The 25,553-nt window shown below is 46.7% G+C and overlaps 1 protein-coding gene across 2 annotated transcripts in view; it reads left to right on the forward strand.

Annotated features, from left to right (window-relative positions):
• The window catches only part of VILL (villin like), a 38,861-nt gene that overhangs the window by 9,350 nt on the left and 3,958 nt on the right, over positions 1–25,553 (forward strand). For both annotated transcript variants that reach the window (XM_075044500.1, XM_075044492.1), the window contains exons 2-17: positions 3,932–4,013; positions 5,517–5,591; positions 8,237–8,433; positions 10,328–10,436; positions 10,763–10,873; positions 12,348–12,547; positions 12,634–12,712; positions 14,077–14,175; positions 17,088–17,241; positions 18,271–18,371; positions 19,054–19,191; positions 19,711–19,869; positions 20,749–20,928; positions 21,676–21,821; positions 22,528–22,672; positions 23,334–23,522. In XM_075044500.1, coding sequence (XP_074900601.1) covers positions 3,945–4,013; positions 5,517–5,591; positions 8,237–8,433; positions 10,328–10,436; positions 10,763–10,873; positions 12,348–12,547; positions 12,634–12,712; positions 14,077–14,175; positions 17,088–17,241; positions 18,271–18,371; positions 19,054–19,191; positions 19,711–19,869; positions 20,749–20,928; positions 21,676–21,821; positions 22,528–22,672; positions 23,334–23,522 — 2,151 coding nt within the window. In that variant the 5' untranslated portion in view covers positions 3,932–3,944. The remainder of the gene's footprint in view (positions 1–3,931; positions 4,014–5,516; positions 5,592–8,236; positions 8,434–10,327; positions 10,437–10,762; positions 10,874–12,347; positions 12,548–12,633; positions 12,713–14,076; positions 14,176–17,087; positions 17,242–18,270; positions 18,372–19,053; positions 19,192–19,710; positions 19,870–20,748; positions 20,929–21,675; positions 21,822–22,527; positions 22,673–23,333; positions 23,523–25,553) is intronic.

Here is a 25,553-nt window from a genome sequence, read left to right on the forward strand (position 1 = left end):
CTGAGTCCTTATTTTCCCTCCCCACCCAAACAGCCTGAGTCTGCCTGAAGAAATGTCCTGCTAGGTCTGCTTTCTCAACACGTACCGGGTCGACCAAAATGAAGTAGTGATTGTTGGCACTTCCACCCCAACTGTTATTCATTAACCAATCTTGGGAGTGACCTTGACACTTAATTAGTCACCCAGTCCTTCCTGAAGGCCAAGCTTTTCTCTACACTGTGCTGATTAGAGAGGGGATGGGGGATCATATTTAGCAAGCAGGAGCGCTGCTGTGATTTTGGCAGCACGTAAAGGGGAGCGGGTGTAAGAGACCCATCTGCCCTCACCCTCCAGCTTTGTTACCTAGATCGCTTTAGGGAAGACTTTGGTTTTAGCTCTGGAGGCTCCAGGTTGTTCCCACTGTGACATCCAGCCAAGATGCCAGCCACCGACATTTGGGTTGCAGGTCCTCTGCCCTCACCCAACAGCAGCATTTGCTCTTTGCAGTTTAATCTGTAGTATCTTAACCGAGTGGGGATGACCCAGCAGAGCAGCTCCAAGCCAGCAGTTGTCTTTGCTATGCAGTGGCCGCCTCAGCCCACACTCATGGTGTCAACCTGTCTCCTCTTTCCACGGTTGCGAAATGGTGGAAATAGAGTTGCTGGCCCTGGAAGTGGAAATTGGGTAGTCGCGTATTACTAATGTGGAGGCAAAGAGGGGAGCTACAGCTGCTTTAGTGCCTCTCTCCCCCCTTCAGAGGTAAAGTTGTGTCCGTGTATAAGGAAGCAAATGTCCATCCCCATAACCAGGTTTTTTTCCGGTGAATTCCTGCCCCAGAGGCAGTTGACTCATGCTTCTTGCTAATTTGCATTTCACCCAGCGCTGGGCAAAACTGGTTTGACTGAGATAGGAACTGACCCGGACATCTCTGTTCAAACCCCACAATGAACCCAAGCCTCTTAACATCCCCTTTTAAAAAAAAAAAAAAAGTTAGAAAAGTTTCTGCCTTTCCTGGTTTCAGCACAGATGGGAAGTTCTCACTCCATAAATACTGGATTTTGTGTCTGGGCAGGAGTTGAATTATGGGATCATCTAATTAAAAACCCACATTAAATCATTAATGAAATGAGCTGTCTGATTATATAAGTCATATTCCTATTATTTCTAACTTGGCTAACAGCTGAAAGAAGCTGGAAAGTCCAAAGAAACAGCCAACCTTGTCTGTGCTTCACACTCCCCCCCAGCTTAATGACTAAGGAGGAAGGGAGAGGCAGCATTTCCCAGAAAAGTGGGGACCAGCACTAATGGGCAGGTTTCAGATGGGAGAAAGGAGCTCCAGGAGCAAAGCAGATCCAAGATCCCCATTTTGAGTCAAAGAGCTTTGGGTGGGAATCGGCAGAGCGTTGCTGGCTTTCGGAGGGTTTTGTCCAACACGGCTGTCTGCGCTCAGAGGAATCTCAGCATCCGTTGGGTTAACTTTTCTGATGGGAGAGGTTGGGATGCTGGGAGAAGCAGGGAGCCAGCTGTGTCTCACAGCTGCCAGTTTCCTGCGCTGTTAGCAGGAGAGCAAGACGCCTGCTGCCTTCCACAGGGAGCAGTGTCAGTTTTGCTAAAAAATTTCTCCCCCGTCTCTACTAGATTTGTTTTCAGGTTGTTCCTGTTTTGATGCTGGAAGGAAAAACTCTAAATAAATTAAAAAGATAACTTAGGGAAGGAAGCTTCACTTCATTTTTTCTTTGATAGGGACCTTTTGAATGCTGTATTAAAAGAAAGGAAAGGTCTTTTGGTTAAAGATCTGAACTGGGATCATGTTTTTGACTTCAGTTCCTGATAGACCTGGACTTCATGGTAGGTGAGTCAGGACCCCATTCAGAAAGTGTCTAGCTCCTCTGTAGACACTGAAATATCTTCCTGGATCTGCCTTTTAATCTGTGTGGGTCTCAATTACCTTTCTGGGAACTGAGATGAAAAATGTCTTTTTTTTTCTCCATGCTGTTTGTCTTCTTGCCTGGAAGCTCTCTGGAGAACCTGAGAGGGAGATGAAGGTTGGTGAATGTGCTCCTGGTAGGTTCATGAGGCTACATGGACTCAGTCTTCCACAGTCCTTCAGACTGCATTCAGGAACGAGTGAGCGTGTCTGACTCCTGCTACCGAGTGCTGACGGACCGTGGGTGCCTGCTCAGTTAGTCGAGAGGTGTTGGGGCTGCGCTCAAAACACCCCTGGAGGTACCTGCATCTCTCTACTGCCTGTGCAAGGAGCCAGGGACTGGCAGCTCTGGGCTGTGGGAGATCTGGATGGACCAATGTTCCCACCTAGAACAGCAATTTTTGCGCTCTTACTTAGTGCGCAAACTCTTCAGGAGATGGACCATCGCTTCTTATGACTTTATGGTGCCAAGTGCAGCACGTCTCTCCATGCTCTCAGAACATGAACAATAAACCCCATGCCTTTTGGCCAGGGATCATCTGTCTTTGTTCTTGTCTTTCTTCAGAAGAAGCTTCTTCCATGGCTTTGTGCAATAGCTTCTTTATTTTTCATCTTACCGTGGCTCCGCTGTTGTGCCGAGTCGAGGCAGCCATGGCACCATTCCTTCTTGTAGGCGGTTTCCTACAGCTGAGCAGAGGAGCGCAGGAGAGGCCGTGGCCTACAATCAGTGCAGCCTTTTCATCCGGAGACAGAGAATAAAATGCAGTCAATCAAGTTGTTGTTTTTAACGTAGTACAATTGTTCAGTCTGTCATGAGCAAATGCAAATCGGGGGAGCGCGCTGGCGAAGCAAATGAATGCAAAACGCAGAAATCAGTGAGCTGTGTTCTCTCTCGAAGCTGGACCTTGATTTGTGACTCATAGGGGAAAGGTTGATATGGGTCTTGCCCCTACGCAAGCACAGTCTGTCCCGTGCCAGCAGACCTGAGCTGCTCAGGAGGCACCGGCCGTGCCCCATGGGCCCCCCAGCTCTGCTGGGATGTAACACACTGTTTTCATATGCATCGGTTTAGGTATGATTTGCTTCAGGAGGTTGCCCTGTAAACAAGCTGGGTTCAGAAGTTGCTTCTTGAGCAAAACCTCGGCTATCCAAGCAGTAGGAAGAGGGAGCATAGCTAAGGGGGGTCCTTTTTACTTTTCACGGCTGGTAGATACTATAGATGGTAGATGGGACATGTTCTCTCAACAGAGGGGCAGCTGGAGAAACCAAAAACATCTCAAATGTCCCCAGACACCTTTGTGTGGGCAACTGAAACCTGAAACCTACCTCTTCCCCATACAGGCAGCAGAGCCTACGTTGCTGCTCAGCTACGTGTACAGAAGACATCTGGGTCATCAGTTGGATGGCTCCATATGCTCTGCTGACTGTGCTGGCTAAGTCTCCATTGACCTTTACGGAGCTGAGAGCCTGGTGCCCTGCCCTGAGATACCTTGCAGGTGTCTTAAATTAGACCTGAACCTCATCCTGAAGTGGAAGGGCTTCATTCCTTAGGCTCCCAGTGCCTCAGGGTACCTGACCTGACCTCCAGTGGCTGCTCCAGGAGGGCATGGGTCTCCTGGAGGTTCACTGTTGTCTCTGCCACCCCCCATGCTCTGGTGGGAACAAAGCAGTACTGATGTCAGGTCCAACACCCTGGCAAATCCTTTCCACCTATTCAAATAGGGGAAAAAGAATCCCACACCAGAACAACAGTATCCTATCCAGGCTTTGCTGGGCTGTGATCCCACACTTTGCTTGGTCCCCCATGAGCATGGATAGCCTGGGAATGCAGGTTCATCCCACCTAACTATTGATAAGTACAGCTGTGCTCTCTTCATAGTCAGCAGAGAGATAGAGACACTTCAAGGTGTGGATTATCTATATTAAACCTCCACTGACAGTAAGAGGAACCCAGCTGACTAGCACACTTACTGTGGTATCCAATTATATAGATATTTTGTTTTTTCTTCTTCCTTTCCCTTCTAGGTCAGACTGCAGGATGACAGACAGTGACACGAATCTCCCAACTATTGAGAGAAAGCTGGGACTGCAGATATGGGGCATAGAGGTATGACAAGAGGCAATGATGGCATATGTCTTCTGCACATGTGTGTATATATGTTTCAAGAAAGAGATATCTTGAAGTAATCTGGGTGGGAAAAGAGGGTCTCACAGGTAAGATACAGTGGGAAACAGGAGACCCAGCATCTTCCTATGCAACTTTCAACATGTTATTGCTTTGGTTTCCTGCTCTGCAAAACAGGGATAATATTGACTAAGGAAACATGAATGTGGTGGGACTGAAGCTGTTCCTCCAGCACTGGAGGCTTTCTCACCCCTTTGGGAACCAATGCAGGGCTGCTTTAGAAATTAATTCCCTGTTTCACCAGGAAGAGGGTTTACGCATAGGTAACCTTAGTCTATACCAGCAGCTGCTGTGGGGAAAGCACCCATTTTTGGAGCAAAGGCATCCCATGGAGTCTTGTTTGCACTTCATCCTTGTCTTTCCCACTCTGATCAATGGGTCACTGCAAGGAGAGATACTGCAGCCTGCGAGGTCACCTTCTGCTTGTGGTGATATTTGGTTTTGGAGTGGAGCTGGGCTGTGCTCAATTCTGCCTTTTTCTGACCCAATTTGCCAAGAACGTTCCCCTGCAATGAGAGGGGGCATAGACTGAGGTGCAGAATCCACTCGGGAGCAGTGGGACAGGGCTCCAACACGTCTCCAAGTGGTGGTGGCCCTCCACAGGTCCCAGCTATGTTCCATATATCACAGGATCTTTGCCTTTCCATTTCTCTCCGAAGCACTGTACTAAGCTTCTTTCCAGAGAATCTGTAATTAGAGACGAGTCGGTTCACAAAGGTCAAGCTGGTATGCCGGGAAACCAGTTAGGCCACCAGAAGAATGCATGTCTCTAATTCCAGGGAACCACAGAGCCAGTTCAAGCCCAGGAGCTGCATGTATACTGGTGGGCGGCACATCCAGGCACCTACGCTGGGCAGGCATGGCTGGTTAATTGTGCACTTGCACCAGATGAAGCGTGCCATTAGGGCCTGGAGGGGTGAGGGACACATCAGTGTCCTCAAGTCTGTCTTCTCAGCACTGCTGGTTGCGATGAATCCCTGGCAAAGTGGTTATCCTAACAAAGCTCTGAAAGTTACCCTTGAACTTATGGGTACTGAGTAAAAACCGTGCCCCAAAACTAAACCTAGGATGAGATGTGCTCAGTCCCCTGGGAAATTCCCTACAAATGCAAGCTCTGGAGCACTTCAGCCTGACCTCCAGGTCTTCTTGCTCCAGACCTACAGGATTGCAGAAGGGCAAGGAAACTAAAAAATACTTGCCAATTTGTCCAACAAGCATTATCCTTCGCCCCTTCTCACCCCTTAGTACTTTTGGGATATCCCCCAGAAGTGGCTTTTCCCAGCTCACAAGCACAGCCTTGATTCTTCCTTCTCCAAACCCTGATTGTCACTTTAGTATTTCATGCACCCCAGCTGTCCTTTTTCACACACATCAACTTCTGCCTCTGAAGTTCGAGCAATGACCCAAACACTCATTTCCTTGCAGAATATGAAGATGGTTCCTGTACCTGAAAAGGCTTATGGGACTTTTTTTGAAGGAGACTGCTACATAATTCTGCACGTAAGTAAGGCTAGCAAACATTGGTCTCTTTGGTAGGCAACTGGTTTTTGTTTAGCTCTGATTTGGATCCTAGGCACCCTCACTGGTGAGAGCAGCACTGTGGGTAAAAGTGGTTGTACGTGTACGTTCACTATCTAATCACGCACCTGAATTTAACGTGGCTGTTGCAACAACACTGTGTGTTTAGTAAATCAGAAGTCCGGAGGAACCATTAACTTATTAATTCATTAAAATTACTTAACTGAGTCATATCCAGACATGGCAAAATATCCAGTACATTCCTGGCAAACTAAATAAAGGCCTACATTTGCATGACTTACGGGAGTCTTTTGGGGGTGTGAGAGTTGGCTGACTGGAGGGTCTCATTTTCAGCAGATGATGTGGGTTATGGAGGTGTGCCACTTACTCGGTGTCACACAAGCAGCAAAGAAGCTCTGCAGCCCTTTTCATGTCCCCATTAGGACACTTCATCTGTTCCTCCCAAATTTGGTCCAGACCCACTGGCAACCAGCTGAACCCAGGCTAGCCAGAAGCATGAGGAATTTCTGAGAACCACCTCGACTCTGTGGGCTCTACAAAGTGCCTTGTGTTCCTGAAGCTCTGTGGGAGGACGATATGTTGCACTCAGCTCCCAATCTTCCTTCCAAACCTCTTCATCTTCACAGAGCAATCCAGGCCCCATTGCACCTAACAATGTCCATACAGTGGAAACCAGAAGCGTTTCCCAATTCCTGGGTCTGAGTGTCCCTTCTGCAAACATCTCCATCAGTCAAGAGACAGCAAAGCCTCCACTATCCCACAGGAACCAAAGGCACATCCACTATACGTCAAGCTAGGAAATCAGGCTGAGATAGCGGTGCAGAATGGGTCTCCTGCTCTAATTCACCCTCCACATGCCTTTATGCTACCTTTCAAGTGCTGAATTGATTTGGTAGCAGCTACTCAAAGACATGCTTAGAGCAGAATATGAGTGTTCTTGCAAGGAGCTGACTACAGATATCAGTATAGATTTTGATGCTCACAGGCCCAGTTTATGTTGCAATAGCTTCCCCAGGTAGAAAAGCCCTTAATCAGCCCACAACTCTCCTTTCCCCCTGCAGATGGGAGGGTAAAAATACTCATCTATGCATTCTGCATCTTGACTGGAGCCTCTCCAAACAAAGATAGTCCACAAGACAATGGGATTTTGATCATCTTCAATAACAGGGTATTAAACTGAGTGATTTTGCAACAAATTAATTAGCTGTGCCTAGAGGAACCGAGCTGTATTTTATTCAACTTCTTCTAGTGTGTTTCGCTGTGGTATCACTGCACAAAGCAAATAAACAGAACTTAGTGTCAAATCCAGTTTATAAAATGAGCTTTTATTACCTTTCCCAGGTGTCCATGATAGGGTTTAACACAGTAGGTGCTGAAAAATAACTGGCACAACTCACATAACAATAAGTGCACCTGTTCTCAGATCCCTTGCCTCCTCTTTCTAGGCTATTGGGTTTTTCTGTAATAAGATGAATCACAGCATGCACATGCAGGTTCAGCTCCATTGGAGTTATGTCTGTTTTGCAAGTCAGCAGGAATTCAGAGGCAGTTTGTGTTACTATGTAGTGTGATATGAGAAAGAGAATGGGAAAGAAAGGATAGCATCTCCAGGCAAATAAATAGCAGTGTACACTACATTTAAAAAGGTGATCTATGAATAGTAGAATCATTTAGGTTGGAAAAGACTTTAAGATCATCAAGCCCAACCGTTAACCTAGCACTGCCAAGTCCACGACTAAACCACGTCCCTAAGTGCCACATCTACACATCTTCTAAATACCTCCAGGGATGGTGACTCTACCACTTCCCTGGGCAGCCTGGTCCAATGCTTGACAATCTTTTCCGTGAAGGAATTTTTCCTAATATTCAATCCAAACCTCCCCTGGCGCAACTTGAGGCCATCTTCTCTTGTCCTATCGCTTGTTACTTAGGAGAAGAGACAGACCCCCACCTCACTACACCCTCCTTTCAGGTAGTTGCAGAGAGCGATCAGGTCTCCCCTCAGCCTCCTTTTCTCCAGGCTAAACAACCCCAGTTCCCTCAGCCGCTTCTCATAAGACTTGTTCTCTAGACTCTTCCCCAGCTTGGTTGCCCTTCTCTGGACACGCTCCAGCACTTCAATGTCTTTCCTGTAGCGAGGGGCCCAAAACTGAACACAGGACTCGAGGTGCGGCCTCACCAGTGCCGAGTACACTGGACATAGGACAATCACTTCCCTAGTCTCTTTTAAATTTTAATATCAAACTCTACAAAAGTAGGGCAAGTTGAACGCATTGATTTTTGTAATTGCAGATGTGCTCAGTTTTCCTTGATAACAAGAGTTATAAAAGCACATAAGACACAAACATGCTTCAGTGCAATATGTACATAAGCCACATAAATGCTCTCCCGAATCAGGTCCCTGGCTCCAGGCTGAAGCTCTCAGGGATTATCCTAAGGCTCTGTTCTTTCTCCCCTTCCCCAGGAGAAAGGCAGAACTGGGAAAGGTCCTGAGATCGGGCTCCATGGTTACTTGGTTTTGGCAGGTCTCACTGGCCAGCAATATTGTTTGAAACACACATATGGGCTGTGTCTTCATCCTGACTCGTCTTTCCCGACTCTTCCAGACCAAAAGAACCTCTCACGGCTCCGCTGTGGATTTGCATTACTGGATTGGCAAGGATTCATCTCAGGATGAGCAAGGGGCCGCGGCCCTGTACGTCACCCAGATGGACAATGCGCTCAGTGGGAACCCCGTGCAGCACCGAGAAGTGCAGGGACATGAGTCTGAGACCTTCCAAAGTTATTTCCGCAACGGCATTATGTGAGTAGCATAAAATACCCTGCAACGAGGTGGGTTGTGGTCCCCGGTGTTCCCTCTGCTTCTCCACATCTCAGAGCTATCAGCATTCCAAAAATCTGAAAAATATGGAACAGCACTGAGGTCGGTCAAAATTCAGAAGAAAAATTTCCTAATTTGGAAATTTTAGTTGTAAGCATTGAGTCTGGACCCATGTCATTCTGTTCTGCAGATCATTTTCCCAGATGTTTGCTGTGATTGCACCTCCCTTTTGTTCACCTTGGGGTATTCCTTCCTCTCTCTACACACTTTAGATAAATATGTCCATTCAGGGCAGTTCAGACTTATATCCACTGGGAAAAGAAGTGCTGATTTGGCTCATGCTGGGAGTAATATTCCTGTAGTGGAAGGAAAGTTTGACTCTGAACTTCTGCCGTCTAAAAGATACTGTTGAATCCAATTCTGTGGTCTTTGCTCCCTTTGGGGTCTTTGGAAGGTGACTCCAACAGCTGTCCTGGAGGACCTTCACTGGCAATAAACAGCCTAAGTGCCTTGCTTTTAAACAGCTGAAGAAAGCTCAGGATGAAAACCCATCCCCAGTTAATAACCTGTATCCCAATCTGGGTTTTGATACCTCTGTATTGTGCATCTCTACAACCTTTCATGAGTTTCCTCAGGACTTTTGTGAGGCAAAAAAGTGCTTTTATCCTCATCATAAAGATGAGTAAGGGGCAATGAAGGATTAAATTTCAGACCTTCAAAAGCACGTAGATTTAGAAGTCTATTTGGAAACCTATCTGCCTCTGAAATCAGTACGAGTTAGATGACTTCTTGGTCTAAACCACATCCCTAAGGTCAAGCAGGAAGTCTGAGGCAGAATTAGAAATTAAACCAGGCTCTTTCCACACCTTGGCAAGTGGACTAATCACCAGACCATCCTTCTGTGGGTATGTTCAACTGGGCCAAACAAGTCTAAAGTACTGTGAATCACTCACACGCCTGACCACGTTTGCCAATCTCTTCCAAGCTATGATAAAATACATGTATTACCCACGTGGCAAAATTATAAGACTCTTAGTAATTGTTGCTTTTTCCCATAAACAGCAATTACATTCTGTTAATTATTACTATAGTATGAACATTGGATCTGTTTTCTAAAATGGTATAGGATATGTGGAAGTGGATTAGCCTTGCCCAAAACCCGGTAAAAAGGCTCTGGGACTTCCTTGGGGGGCCGTGTCCTCTCATGATGTCACTGTGTCTTCCTTGCAAAGTTGCATGGCAAGGAGGGGATGGCATCATGCAGTGAGGCAATACAGTGCTAACAGCGGCTATTGCAAAGTGTGTGTTCAAGGATGGAAGAACAAAATTGGTAGATTAAATCTGAGAGAAGGACAGTGTCCTATACCTTTTTACAATAGCATTTTGTTCTACTTATAGCAACAATTTCCTATCTATCTAAGCTACTTTTAAAAGAATAACTACTTTGAACAAAACCAGATTTTAGCAAAAAGTCTGTTTTCTGCAAAAAATGTTTCATTTTTTAATTGAATGTTTACAGCATATTTCAATTCTGAGATGCCACTGCCATAGTTAATGAGATTTTCAGTTTGGTTGTGTTGCTTTTCCATTGCCATCCCTGACCTACCTGTTCATCTACACACGTTCTCCCAAGATGCACAAAAGCAACACAACACCCATAACAGGTGGATGAACAACGTGAGGAGTCATGGTTTGACCAGGGACCATAAACAGTAGTGTGAGGCAATACAGCATTTGACATTCCATTTTTAGGACTTTGAGATTATATTGGCTCTAAGTTTTTTAGTTGTCACCAAAAGCTTGAGATGTTCTCAGAGGGTAGAGGGAAAGGCATTTTCTAACCAGCTCTAACTCTTTATTCCCTGCTACACAACAGCTACAAGAAGGGTGGAGTGGCTTCAGGATTTAAGCATGTGGAGACCAATATGTACAACATCAAGCGTCTTCTTCATGTCAAGGGGAAGAAGCATGTGTCAGCCACAGAGGTAAAAAGAAAAGCCCTTTCTTCTTATGGATCATTTCTCCTTGCCTCTCCTCCTACACCCATTTTCAACCAGGTTTGCCTGCTAGACAGCTCATCTCTGCTCAAGAACCCCTACTACAGGATTGTTTTCAAGACCTTGCTTGGGAGTTTGGTATTATCACGAGAGAAGCCATTGAGTTCTGAATAGCTGAGTGCTACAAAAATGAGCATATCATTGCAAACCAGTTCTCACATCCCCAGGGGCAAGTTTGCAATGGCTGTGACTTGTCTCCTGCAGCTCTTGTTGTCCCCTCTGGTTTGCCAAATGCTTTAATTTCCTCATGACAGGTAGCACTTTCCTGGGACAGTTTCAATAAGGGTGATGTTTTCTTGCTGGACCTCGGGAAAGTGCTGATTCAGTGGAATGGCCCCAGCTGCAGCATTGCTGAGAAATCCAGGGTGAGTACAGACCTTTGGTTTACTAGCAGTATTTTGTGATGCCTGGAGGGGAAAAAAAAGCAAACAAACAAAGAAAAAAAAAAAAAAAAACCCACAGCACTCAGTGTTTGCACAGGAAAAATCTCAGTAAAATCAGCAATACACAGATAAACAGAGAAGATCATGGTAAATCATCTACTTGCCCATCTGCTGGTATCAGAGGGCCAACAAACTGCTTTGCTCCAGTTCAGACCTGGCCTCAGCTTGGGTTTCGTGGACGGCCACGAGCACATCAGTAGCTCCAGCTCCAGAAAGGCATCCAGCTCCTCTGCTTCTGGGGAGGTCCATCTCCATCCCTCTGTGCCCTGTAGTTTGCATGATGTGGGACTAAAAAGTCAGCAGCACCAGTAGGTTTAGCTGCAGTAACTACCCCATAGGTAGATGAATTTTCTTTTTTCTTTTTTTTACAGAATTACAGGGAATTCCAGCTTGGTCAGTATAAGACAAGCAGGAATACATAATCTAGGTGTTGATAGGTCAGATCCATAGCTCTTAAGGCACTTTGCAAAGGGGTCATTATCCTTATTTTACTGATAGAGGAACTGAGATACAGAGATGTAATAAAGCAAGATATATTAGTGGGTTATCAGCAAAGTTGGTGGCCTAATTTGTAGCCAGTCATTATACATATTAAAAGACAGGTGGGACTGCTCTTCACATGATAGTGCCTGATGAGCTAGGAGATGAGGAAGCTTCTCAGGGAAGGCACTTTTCCAGGACACAATGGCTAGAGAAGATCCAATGGAGGGTGGAGAAGAGACAAAGAAACTCTCAGGACACAGAGAAGGGGGAGCAGGCAGAAGGAAGGCTGTTGTGAGGAAGAGGCCGTGGTTCATCTCAGGCCTGGCAATCAAGCAGGTCATTTCCCAGGTCTAACAAAGAGGGGCCCCTTTCAAAGCTATTGTGGTAGGAGGCATGGAAAACAGAATTCAATGGAAAATGGAAATTTCAGTCTACTTAGATGCTTGGCATTTCATGCTGCTTTTTTTACAGAAAACATCCACAGTTTTTGAATACTTGAAAGGTTTAAATGTAAAATGTCACCACGGGGCACCCAGGGTCCTGCAGCTCTGCAGCATCCAGCCTCGTTGTCCTCAGCATGCACGCATCTCTCTCCAGACCATCTCAGAAGATATTTGGACCTGCTCATGTACAATCACTCATAGGCAACGCCTGCTGTGGCTACTGTGTGCCTGTGCCCTGCGGGAGCGAGCACCCGGAGCAACTGTAATAAGCAATATTTTCCTGAGAGTTAGTTAATAAGCAGGCGTTATAGACATCCTCTTTTTAATAGCTAAATTTGGAGGACACTAGAAGCTTCAGAGATCAGTGGTAATCTGGCTTGGAGTATTGGTGCTTAGTCATTGCTGTAGGTGTGAGTCACGCTGAATTTGTTGTCTGGATCAGGACTTACCCCCTGGTGATCCTTGTGCAGGGTCTCGTGCTGGCTCGCAGCATCAGGGACAGCGAAAGAGGTGGCCGCGCTCAGATCGGCATTATTGACAACGAGAAAGACTCCCCGGACCTCATGCAGATCATGAAGATGGTGCTGGGTGAGAGGCACGGGGAGCTCCGAGACGCCATCCCCGATACGAAAGCAGATGAGCTGCAGAAAGCAAATGTCCGGCTCTACCAGTAAGTCCGGGGATGGGCTGCAAACCCTCTCCTTTCTCCCGGCGAGTGCTGAGAAGCTGACTCTGCTCGGTGACTCTGTTTTTCAGTGTCTACGAGAAGGACAACGACCTGGTGGTCCAGGAGATAGCCACCCGACCCCTGACGCAGGATCTGCTCCAGCACGAGGTGAGAGAAAGCCATCAGTCCTTACGGCGAGAAAAGGATGCTGTGGCTTGCTGTATTTTCAGCTGAGCACCCATTTCAATGGTATACCCTGTTTTCCTGAAAATTATCAGCCCTTCCAACCATTCAGGTTTATCAGGTGTCCTCTGAAAACAGGACAGCTTAGCCCTACTAAGTGGCCAGAAGTAGGTGGTGCGTTGAAGCTGCTCTAACGAGAGATGGCAAATTGACCCTCTCAGCCAGAGATGACATTAGCTTGGCAATCAGAGTCAAGGATTGCTGTGGGCCAGCAATATATTCCAGATGGAAATAAGGCTTCTCAGTACCTCATGTTCGGGGATAGCCCTCTATCTGCAGAATTCAGAGCAAATAAATACTCTGCTCACAAAATCATGAAGATACGTTTCCCTGCTGTAGCAAGTGGCTGGTTTCAGTGACCCACCCTGCAAGGAGATTCCTTACAGACCCTCTGTTCAAAGGCTTTCAGAAAACAGAATAATATCCTTCTGGCTAGAATTTGTCAGATTATTGCTCATCCTTAATTCTCTGCAGTGCAAAGCAGCCTGTTCCAAAACAGTGTTGTGCTGCAAGGCTCCAGCTCCCTTATTCACCCTGGTGTCAGCCTTGTTAAATCTCAGTCTCCTCCTACAGGCATGTGAAGCTTTTGCTTTTCTTGCCAAAGTTCAGTCTGAAAAACGAGAAGCCTTTGGTCACGCAGTGGTTTGTCAGTTTGGAGCACCAACTCTCTGCAGTGGAGACAGGCTGCTCGGCAGCCATCTCATCCCCTTTGGGTTCGGGATCCTGCTGCATCCACAATAACGCAACACTTTTAGCTCCAGATCGGGGACACAAAATAGTCATGCAGAAGATGTCTAATTTGGACTTTTCCTGCTCCTTTAGTAGCAGTTTTGGCATAAATGAGCACCACCATCAGCAGACCGAGGATGATATTTCAGCATACACTTCTCCTGGAGCCTTTTGGAGCTGGTGTTTCCATTGGTTCGGGAAAATCTCTCAGGAGATGGTAATGGCCAGTTTTGAGCAATGCCTAAGAAAAACACATATTTTAACTCATTACAGTTAAAGGGCAGCTGCCTGGGTCAGGTGTGCTCACAAAGTCAGCATACTCATAAACTCTTGCACTGTAGGGTTGATGGTAGTTGTAGTCCACTTATGAACCACAGTAAATCCATCCTCTGTTGCCTCTGCTAATGATTGCACCAGGGTTAGAGCTCTGCAAGGCAAGGAAATGAGCTAGATCTACATCTAATCTAAATCTTCCAGAAGGATCCAACCCGAGTAGGCTACAAATTAGGACCTTTGCCTGCACAGAGTTTTTTATGTCTGTGTTTTGTGTTTCACCTCAGGACTGCTACATTTTAGACCAAGGTGGGTTTAAGATTTACGTCTGGAGAGGAAAAGCCTCCAGCCTGGAAGAGAAAAAAGCAGCCTTCACTCGAGCTGTGGTGAGTTGTAATATAGTGCAAACAATGTCGTGGGAGGTTGACTAAGTGCTAATCTAGATCTGACCACTAATTACAATTAAGTGTAGGTCTTGAGGAGCTGGCCTGTGTAATAGCAGAGAGAGAAGTTAAACATCTAACGGAGGCGTGATGACGTAAACACAAAATTGTTAGTCACCAAAGTGCATTAGAACTAAGACCTGCCACTAAAACTATGAAGAAATTTGTTAAAGAAAAGAAAGAATAAAAGAAAATACTTTGTTATGCAGTATATGGTGGATTTCTGGAATTTGTTGATTCAAGAGATGCTGGAGGCAGAGAGTATCATCAGAGTTGAGATGGGATTAGACAAATTCATGGTCAAGAGGTCCATAAACAGATATTAAAGGGGCTCTTACGTTCTCTCTAACATCCGTGACCCATTATTTGGGATGCTGGGGAGAATGAAGGGATCACAGCGAAAACAGCCACCAAGCTCATGTGTCACTAAACGGCATCTCTTACTGCCACTGTCCCAGGCAGCACGGACCACTGCTCTGGCCCTGAAAGGCATCTCTTGTGTTCCCAACCAAGATAACACCTTGTGCAAGTCAGTGGGGAACTCGATTACTTGGGGTGTCTGGAAAAGCCAGACCTTTTATGTAGGTGCTACAGGCCTCAACTGCAAGTCCATTACAGGCAACAAGTCGTTTTCACAGCACCAATGGATCTGGCCCGAGGTTCTGCATGTGTCCTGGTGTCGGCTGGGATAGAGTTAATTTTCTTTCTAGTAGCTGGTATAGTGTTATGTTTGGGATTTAGTATGAGAAGAATGTTGATAGCACACTGATGTTTTCAGTTGTTGCTAAGTAGTGTTTAGTCTAAGTCAAGGATTTTTCAGCTTCTCATGCCCAGCCAGCAAGAAGGCTGGAGGGGCACAAGAAGCTGGGAGGGGACACAGCCAGGACAGCTGACCCAAACTGGCCAGAGGGGTATTCCATAACATGTGACATCATGCCCAGTATATAAACTGGGGGGAGTTGGCCTGGGGGGGGGATCGCTGCTCGGGAACTAACTGAGCATCAGTCAGCAAGTGGTGACCAATTGCATTGTGCATCACTTGTTTTGTATATTCCAATTCTTTTTTTATTATTATTATTATTGTCATTTTTTAATTATTATTATCATCATTATTATTTTCTTCCTTTTTGTCCTATTAAACTGTCTCTATCTCAACCCATGAGTTTTACTTTCCTTTCCCAATTCTCTCCCCCATCCCACTGGGGGGGGGCGGGAGTAAGCAAGCGGCTGCGTGGTGCCTAGTTGCTGACTGGGGTTAAACCACGACAGCCTGCGAATTTGAAGATGATACAGGGCTCTTCCACTGGGTAGAAGAAGATCTGTTATTAACTGCTATTAATTCAGATTGGCCAACCTGAGGCAAGCACAGGGGTCACATTAAGTTAGAGCACACCAGCACAGTGCCCTGGCACCTATGCCGCTCCTCCAGATGAGCTGCCATGCAGTTATTTTCTGGCAGAGCATGCCTCAGCTCTTCCTTTCAGAAAAAAATTAGCCTCAAGGGAGCCTGAGCAAGTAAGGCATTTGGTAGGGTTTTTTTCACAAGTTGGCACGTTGAAGTAAATGCTACAAGGGAACTTAGCTTTTAATTCATCTGTTCACTTACGTCAAGACCATAAACAGCCTCATCTTCAATGAGCTCTTCCTAGGAGATACTGAACTTCAGTGGCCCCAACTTCAACCAGCCAGGTTGAGACACCCAGCCAGGGAGACACCCAGCTTCAATACCAGTTGCACCTATTGCCTTGGAGAAGAAAAGCTTAGACAAATTCTGCCTTAAAACTTATCTTGCAGTCCTCTGTGCTCCTTTCAAAAGCTTAACTCGGATGCTTTTTAGTAGGCAATCAATCAGCTCTGCAAATTCTGGCCCTGAGCTACACATGTAGAACAAAAGATATCTCTTTCTTTCAGTGTGGCAGGTGGGAGGGATGGGAAGACCATCTGCTCTGTTTTTCCCTGGGGGTAGTGTGTGGCTGCAGTATTTACAGCAGAAGATGAATGCTCAGAAGCCCACAGTCAGGCTCCTTTCCTGAACCACGGCTGTCAGCACTGTACCTCCAGGTCATCCTGGAGCCTGCAGAGATAAACATGAGAGCAGTTCCCAAAAAAACGAGCAATGACTTTGGCATTGTGGCAGAACACAGATAATTTTCTTCCCTCTCATATTGTATCAAGCACCTCTTTTGAAGTAGTCTTTTATCTCAATAGTAGTTCTATTGCAAAGAAATAATGTGGTTATAGAAAAAAAAAAAATTAAAAAAATTAGAGATTTGTGAGTGTTTAGTCCCTTCAGAACACACATCATGCTCTGGGGTACTTAGCTGGCTCCATCCCTTCACTACCCTAGCATGCATGCTCTCCACCCTACTACAGGGAGGACAGTCTCCTTGTTTTAGAGAGGGACAAAAAGGTTGGAGAAAAGCAAAGAACTGAACTAAGCTCTTGGGTCATGAGCACACCCCATCACTGCTCCCTCCAGTCCTAGATCCATCCCCAGAAGCCATCAATGGAGCTGTCTGAGATAGAGGAGGAAGATTTTCATTAGACCCATTGAGTGAGATTTTCTTCAAGATTAAGGTGCCATGTAGAGATTAAGTGTAGGATGTGATCCAGGTGACCAGCCTCTAGGGTTAGGGTTCAGTCCCCTAAACACAGAAATAAACATGGATACTACAGTGAGAGCTTGTAGACATCTCTGTAAGTCTGAATGCAACTCTTGGGGTGAATCCTGCCCCTTGGTCATGTGTCCACTGGAGGATGTTCACTCTTTGGGTTGTTTCAGGTCCACATCCCTCTTCCCATGTGCGTAAAAAGCTCGGTGTGTCCCCACTAATGTCCTTTTTCAACCCCACTAGGGTTTTATCCAAGCCAAAGGCTATCCTTCATCCACCAACATTGAAGTGATTAGTGATGGAGCAGAGTCAGCCATGTTTAAACAGCTCTTCCAGAGGTGGACAGAAAAGGATGAAACGCAAGGACTGGGCAAAGTCTACACTACTGGCAAAATTGGTGAGCATGTTTGTCCTGGATTTGGCTTTCCTACCTGTGCTAAGCCACAGCTGAGGGAACATCATTCACATATTAACTGTCTCCTGCCTTCAGTATCCTGAAAATCTAGTGCACATTCTTGTCACGCCTTGTATTTTCCACCTTCTTCAGTAGATGCAAGGGATTCAGGAACTGAACAGCATTCAGAATTGCTGAGGCTTCTTATATGAACTAAACTGCCACTTATTCCAAATGTAAATGTTGGCAGAAGATCATTTTCATCTGAAAAATTGTATGTAAAATTTCACACATGCAGAACTTCCTGATTTTCTTTATAAAGGGCTAATACTGAACCTGATAAGGAAGTGTTGAACAACATTCTGCTTTCATTTACACTGGCATCCATCCAAGACCCTCCTGACATCAATGGAATTATTCTGTATTTACACCAGGTGTAAACGGTGCCTCAATTTATCATGCTGCTGAAGTGAATATTACAATGCATTAATACCAAAGAGAGAGAACTTGTTGATGAATGGTGGGATGGTGACAGAGATGCTGAATTTCTCCATCAATAATACCCTGAGAGCCGCAAATCTCTTGGCTTTGCAAGTTCTTTCTTTTTTCTCGACCTCTGTCTTTCTCTGTGCTGTCCATAAATACTCTCTCCCTTTATCATGAGCTGGAGAAATGTAGCCATTTTATTTCTGAAAGCAACATTTTAAAAGGAGGTAAATATGTATAGATTTGGAAAACAATTATGAATTTTCAGTCAGGAGACAACTAATATCTTTACCAGCCAGTCATTACTGGAACGTGCTATATGGCCAGTAGGCAGCCTGTAACAGAGCAACACTGGAGTGTGTGAGCTCTTGCATATTCCAAAATCAACATTGGCTTACTGGTGGCAAGACTAACTTCTTGCAACGGCGGACCAGGCTTTTCTCTCGTCTATAACGATTGTGTGTGTGCGTGAGGGTGACGCAGAGGGTTTGTATGTAACTGTGCATTCACTGGGTTCTTGGGTTTTTTTCCTGCTGGTGCATGCAGCCAAGGTGGAGCAGGTGAAGTTTGACACCACTCAGCTCCACGCCAGACCGGAGCTAGCTGCTGAGCAGAGAATGGTCGATGATGCCTCGGGGGAGATAGAGGTAAGAGAGCTCCTTTCCCTGACAGACGATGCGGTTACCAGAGCGTTTCCAAATGCCTCCGCCTTTTCACACGCAGCAGCTGTACGGAGCTGTGGAGATGTGCCCACTTATCCTCCCCAAGAAAGCATGGCTTCAGCCAGAGCAACCTGCTTGCCAACTTTAACTTACACAGCAGTTACAGTAGCTCGGGGGCATTTCTCCTCCAACCCATGGCCTGTGGAGGAAAGCAGTCACCAAGCTGACCCCTCTTCTGCCGTGTGGATGGGTCATGGGGCGATACAGTCGATTCCCTTCTCACCCTGTCTCTCAGTTAGGTCCGTATCAACCAAACTTGTGCAGAGCAGAGGCCCCTCTCCCATTCTTGTGGCCTCCCACAGAAGATGGAGCTGGTTGAGAGAGGGACTGTGGGGCTGAAAGGGACCTGGAGACTGCTCCTCCTTGAGGGCTACCAACTGCTGAAAGTCCATTAATGACACATGTATTGTGGTGGTCATTGGAGAGACCAGACTTTGCCAGCAAGCACTTAGTCAAGCTGGGGGAACATAGGCTGGCGTCTGGAGGAGAGGGGAAGGTTTATCTTTCCAACTGAAGACCTGAACTTCAGTGGTCTGCTGGCAAAGGGGGCTGCGCTCCGTCTTCACGTTGACTCCACTGCTGCTCACCGAGATGTTTCTTTCACTAGGTGTGGAGGATTGAGGACTTGCAAATGCAGCCAGTGAATCCCAAGACATATGGGCAGTTCTACGGGGGCGATTGCTACCTGGTCCTGTACACCTACCTGAGATCAGGCAGGCCTCACTATGTCCTCTACATGTGGCAGGTAGGTCAAGCCAAAGCAGAAGGGGCTGTTCCCAATCCAGTTCTTCCCATCCAGAAGAACTCACACGCCCTTTGCTCATTAGTTTTCCATTGCAAATAGCCCAAGCTGTGCTTTGTAGGCAGCATGGACACTCTGAGCCCAAGCTGGCATCAGACTGAGAGCCAGCAATGTCAGACAGAAATAGTGAAGGATGATGTGGCTTACAGTGCTGAGGTCAAACTTTGCAGTCTTTCAGATCGTCCCTTAAAGCCTGAGCTCCTGGAGACACGTCAGTATATGAATATCTCTGCTTTCCTTTTTAAAGTATATTTGCCTCCCCTGGAATGCAGAGAGAAGCTTTGAAAATGGGATGCTAAAGCCTCCAAAACCAGAATGCAAGTGAAATTCAAACATCTGGTCGTTTTAACTCTGATGTCACGATATCATATGCAGGGCTTGGGATTGGCAAGATGTTACACCGTGCAGAGCTTTACACCCTTCACCTCATCACGTTACATGCGGCCTCTCTTTCTTCCCCAGGGTCGCCATGCCTCTGTGGACGAAATCACCGCCTGTGCCCTCAATGCCATCGAGCTGGACAAAAAGCACGGGGACGAGGCCGTGCAGGTGCGCGTGACGATGGGCAAGGAGCCCACACACTTCCTGGCGATCTTCAAGGGCAAGCTGGTCATTTACGAGGTAATGTAGCTTCGCGCGCATGGGCGATGGAAGGTGCAAGAACCAACGATGGCTTGGCAGTTGCGATGGAAACAGTCCAGGAAAATGGGCTTGTATTCAGGAAAGGAGCCTGCCAGGACTGCATGGGCTGGCAGATGGAAGTGGTGGAACATTTCTACTACTTCCCAAGTAGTCTGAACACCATATGTGTAAACACAGTCCTGGACTGACCCAGACTCAGCTGTCCACCCCTGAGCTCCAGCGTTAATGTGTAATGTTCTTTCCAACTCTATCCCAAAATATTTTGCAGAGTTACAATACGACAATCATCCTCTAAATTACAGATACGACTATCCAGAAAGGGTCCTCCAAAATATCCTACAAACAGTTACATGATTTGAGTTGTCCCTGCCTGAATTATATCACGTTAACTACTAACCCACTTCACTCGCTGCTTTGGCTGTCAGCATCAGTGGTGGAGACGTTGCAAATGGCTGGGGAAGAGGGAGTTTGCCCTCAGCTCTCAGTGTTGGTCGCACCATACAACTTCCATGGCAGATGTTCAGCTAAGCTGAGCGCAGCTGGAAATACGAGTCCAGCTGCCTTGCCCAGTTTACATGGCAAACGCTTTGCAGACACTGAGATCTGTTCACATTGAGCTTGAACATCTTGATGGGAGGTGGGAGAGACTCAGAATAACCAGGGAGAAATGTGGAAGTTATGACATGTGGGTTTTATTCTGACCTGGAACCAGAAGGTATTTGGATTTCCTCACCTGTTCGGTGGACCATGGTCCATCGCTGCAGCAGCATGGAAGGTTGTGGCCCCAAACCAGCTGCACCCTGGGTTTGCGTGCCCTCCTCACCTCCCAACACCATCCTTCCCTCTGTGTCCTTGCAGGGCGGCACGAGCCGGGCTCAGAAAATCACGCCCGAGCCGGCGATCCGCCTCTTCCAGGTGAGGGGCACGGACGAGATGAACACGAAGGCCACAGAGGTGCCAGCCCGGGCCTCCTCGCTCAACTCCAACGACGTCTTCCTGCTGTCGACCAGCCAAGTCTGCTACCTGTGGTGCGGGAAGGTGAGACTGCAGGGAGTCCAGGGAAGGCAGCTGAAGGGACCCAAAATGGCTGATGTGGGGCTTGAGCCTCCGACCACCACTGTGGAGGGGTATCTTTGGGCAGGTAGCCCATTAATTTCTATAGAGCGAGGTGCACCCAGGAGAAGGCTCTGTCTGTGGAGGATCAGCAGTAGCACAGCCCTCTCTCTACAGAAGTAACCCATCTTGGGATTCACCTCACCTCGTTTTGGATGTACATGCAGCTTTCAGCTGAATAAAGCACCCCAAGTTCTCCAGCTGTAAGAAATTAGCCAGCATTAGAGCGTATTCATTTATCATGGTTTAGTCGTGTGTTTCAGGATGAGATCGTAGATCAAACCGAAGCAGAAGGGTTGCCCAGAGAAGTTGAAGATGCTCCATCATTTCAAGTATTCAAGGCCAGGTTGGATGGGCCTTTGAGCAACCTGGTCTAGTGGAAGGTGTCCCTGCCCGTGGCAGGGGGATCAGACTAGATGACCTTTAAGGTCCCTTCCAACCCAAACCATTCTATGATTATATGAGTTTTGGTCTGGATGCCATTGGCTGCGCTGAATGTCCCTTCAAGGACTAGAAATGGATTCTGGGTGACCAGCTCAGATGAGACCCTCAAAAGCATTCAAGCAGGTCTAAAACTCTCCAGAGGAGGGTAGGACTGAGCCAAGTTTTCCCCACAGATAAGTTTTGCCAGGCTGTCCCTAACTCCACCTCAATCTTACGTCCTGAACACAGGGATGCAGTGGAGATGAGAGGGAGATGGCAAAAATGGTAGCTGACATCGTTTCCAAACGGGACAAGCTCACCATTTTGGAAGGACAAGAGCCCGCAGAGTTCTGGGAAGCCTTGGGAGGCAAAGCACCATACGCCAGTGAAAAGAGGTAATAGTGACCTGCTTGTTCCTCTGGGCTTGGCCAGGCAACATTAAGCAAGGGATCAAAACTTTGCAGGAAGGTGAGTAAGCACTCTGATACTGTGTCCTCACTAAAGGGAGAACAAGGTCAGAATATCACCAAAAGCTTGGTCAGAAACTACACCAAGATGTCTCTTTCCTAGGTTTTGAGTCAGGCCTTCTGTGAAGTAGGAGCTGCAGATCCAAACCCTGCAGACAAGGGTGTGCTACATCCTCCTTTTCCCACAGTAAATCCATCCCATATCTTGTCATAAGGGCTACATGAACGACATGCTCCATTTCCAGCCATTATTAGGTTTATGGGCAGCCCCAGAAGATTCATGAAACTAAAACTGCTTTTGAACAACCTGGATTTCTCCAGCCCTCTGGGCAGGTGATGGGTTCCTCTGCAACCAAATGATCTGATGTGGCTTTCACCTGGCATCAGGCTCATCTCCACAATGAGAGAAGGGTTCTACTTTTGCCCTCTTTGGGTGGAGAAAAAGTGACCTTTAAAAATTGTTAAAATGGTCCAAGAACCCTGAGACCTGACTTTCAGGCCCTCAGATGAGTGTTGCCGTGTTCCCACCTCTTCCATCAAGGTCATGACCAGTAGCGGCAGGGCCCTGCAGTAAACCACAAGGGAAAGGTTTCCATCTCTCTTGCTTTTTCTTTCCCTGCCATGCATGAGGAAGGTTTCAAGAGCAGATCACACACTACCAACCTCGCCTCTTCGAGTGCTCCAACCAGACGGGTCGATTCATCATGACAGAGGTGGTGGGCTTCTGCCAGGAAGACTTGGATGAAGATGACGTCATGCTGCTAGACACATGGGAAGAGGTCAGCACAGACTCCCCTTCTCCCCAGATGTATTTTCAAACAGGTTATGGCTTAATTGGTTTGAATCCATCCTTCAAGGTGAAACCAAGGGTAATATCCCTTCTGCCCCATCTCCAAACCCTTCACGATGCTTGGGCAGACACACAGGCGCATGTCCAGTCCTTCACAAAACACGTGAGTGAGGTAGTATTGCTGGCCCTGTTTCGGAAAGGAGGAAACCAAGACACCTCGTCCCTGCCTTGCTCCAAGTTGAGAAGAGCTGGACCTGCTCCAGTCTTTGCCAGCTCCTATTAGGAGGTGGCACCCAGAAACCCTCCCCCTCGTTTCCCAGCACCAACGGTGACAACTTGCTTTAGACCATCAGAAACTGTCTCCGGGGGCTTTGCTTTCTGAGGCCATTGGAGTTTTGGCCCATGCAAGGACTGAGTTTAGCTACCTTGAAACATACAAGAACTGTTTCCTGAAATATTTATGCTTTATGCCTGTCTCAAAAGCAAAATCTGTCTTGGCTGGGAGTAAATCTGGGATCAAAATCCCAGGGAACTATTGGGAAACAATATTTCCAGTCTTATCTCTGCTCCAGTTGGCAGGGGAGAACAAACAGCCAAGTCTGCACAGGTCCTAACTCCTCACTGATCTTCAACACCTTCTCTCCTTGCAGATTTTCCTTTGGGTTGGCAAAGCCTCCAACACATACGAGAGGAATGAAGCAATTGCTTCGGCTAAGGAGTATCTCAAGACCCATCCGGCAGGGAGAGACTTGGCAACTCCGATAATACTGGTGAAGCAGGGCTATGAACCCCTCAACTTCACAGGATGGTTCAACGCTTGGGACCCCTACAAATGGAGCGTAAGTTGCTGGAAAAGCCCTGTGGTGTGCACGCGTGCTTAGTGGTGCTTAAAGGGTTATTGTCAGTGACCACATCCTCTGTGGTGCATGGGGCGAAACCTCGCTAGGACATGCCCTGAGCTTCATGCCTTCCTGGTGCTACCTGAGCAGCTTCTACTCCTTCGCCAGCAAAAAGCAGCGGTTTGGTGAAACTGGGGCTTTTGCAAATATAAGTAAATGTGCTTGAATTCACAATATTCACATTTTTATTTTAAAAAAGATTAGGTCCCAAATCAGGTTTGTGATTTCAGCCAAAAATGGGTTGGGACTGCTAGTAGTAAAACCAAGTTCAGGGTGAAAACAGAAGCACCCCCACATCATAAAGAAAATTGAAAAAAAAAGTTCATTTTTTCAAAATGCAGTCACAGAGAAAAATTTATGTCCCAGCTTGAAGGGCAAACTCTGGGGAAATGAAAGATGCGAGCAGACAGGTCTCGTGTTCAGGTTTGCAGGCTGCCCATCAGAGCCCAGGAGCTCCTGAGCAAGGTCACCCTTGGTCCCTACATACAAGCCTTCTCAAAAGCCGATTTACAAATACCAGTTCTTCGCTATATAGCAATGGAAACGTGCTTGAGGAGATGCCTGGGAAAGAAAGAAGTCCTTTTTCACCTCTTTCAAACACACGGGCTTCAAATCATTTCAGGGGTATAATGTGGAGCAGAGATTTGCTGTTGTGGCCAGCGCATAAAGCCCCATGGTGCACTGTCAGGACCCAGTCTCCAACCTTGGTTGGGCACAGCATGGTTGGACAGAAGAAGGAGAGGTGCACTTAACTCCATGCAGACCATGCACCAGCCGGTCCAGCCAGCCTGGGGACTTTGTGCTACAGCACAGAATATATTGGGAATAAAGACCAATCTTGGAGGGGCTTTGGTGATTAATAGAGCCAGAGTATTGGTTTATAGCAAACAGCCAGGTGGAAGCAATGCTGCCAGGCTGTGCACCTAAATTCCTGCCAGCTGATGGCACTGGTGTTCATGGCTTAAACAAAACAAAACAAAACAAACCCAAACCAAAAAACAAAAACCCAAACAAAAAAAAAACCAAAAAAAAAACCCAAAAAAAAAACAAAACCACAACAACAAGGCAGAAGATGATGGGCAGTTGGGAAAAGCTCAGCTCCCAGAGGGTGTATTCCCAGAGCTTTCCCCAGTGGGCTGCCACTGATTGTCCCTTCTTGCTCCTTTTTTTTTCTATGAACATGGGCGGTCAGCCTGTTCACAAGCAATCCGGTCTTCTAGTTGCCCAAAGGGCTGTGAGTGAAGTCCCATGCTGGAGCCTGCAGGTGGGACAGCCAGGGCAATGTCGTGAAGGTCCCCAGGGGGCTTCACACTGCAGGAAAACTCATACAGAGATATTTTATTTCCTGTAGCTGGGTTTGCATCGTCTGTCTTTGCAACCAGTGTGGTGGTAGAGAGCCTGTCTTGACAGCCGGGTTTGGACATATAAGACAGCAACTCCCAGAGCAATGACCTGTAAAACAATGTTGATGCTTAGAACAAAGGTCAAACCTTGTTTTCTTCTGAGCAACCGCTGAAAAACAAGGATACAGCTCACAAAATATGTGCCTCTAAAAATATCCCCTGTAGGCAGCTCCAGCAACTACAGACAAGCAATCCAAACTGTTGACATCCCAGAAACATCTGGTGTGTGTGTTCATTGCTCAGTTTTGGGTCTAAATTTGTTTGCTCTGCAGTCCATGTGTTTATGTTGTTTGTTCTTGTTGGGGAACTTCGCTCGATGATTCTGTTAAGAACTGACATCTCCTGGCTGCTTAGGAAAACACAGTCATGAGCTTTGCTAATATACCTAGTATATTCCATTTTTTTAGGAAATAAGAGGTAGCTGGTAATACGTGGCACCAAATTACAAGAAGTCAGGGATTGAGGCTTTGAAAAATTGGTTGCTTTAGCTAAATGAATCAGGGAAGGGAAAAAAGGAATATTATTTTATCCCAAATTTTCATGCATTGCAAGATTCATTTAAAATTCA

The sequence above is a fragment of the Buteo buteo genome, chromosome 2, assembly GCF_964188355.1.
Source record: "Buteo buteo chromosome 2, bButBut1.hap1.1, whole genome shotgun sequence".
Classification (NCBI taxonomy): Eukaryota; Metazoa; Chordata; class Aves; order Accipitriformes; family Accipitridae; genus Buteo; species Buteo buteo.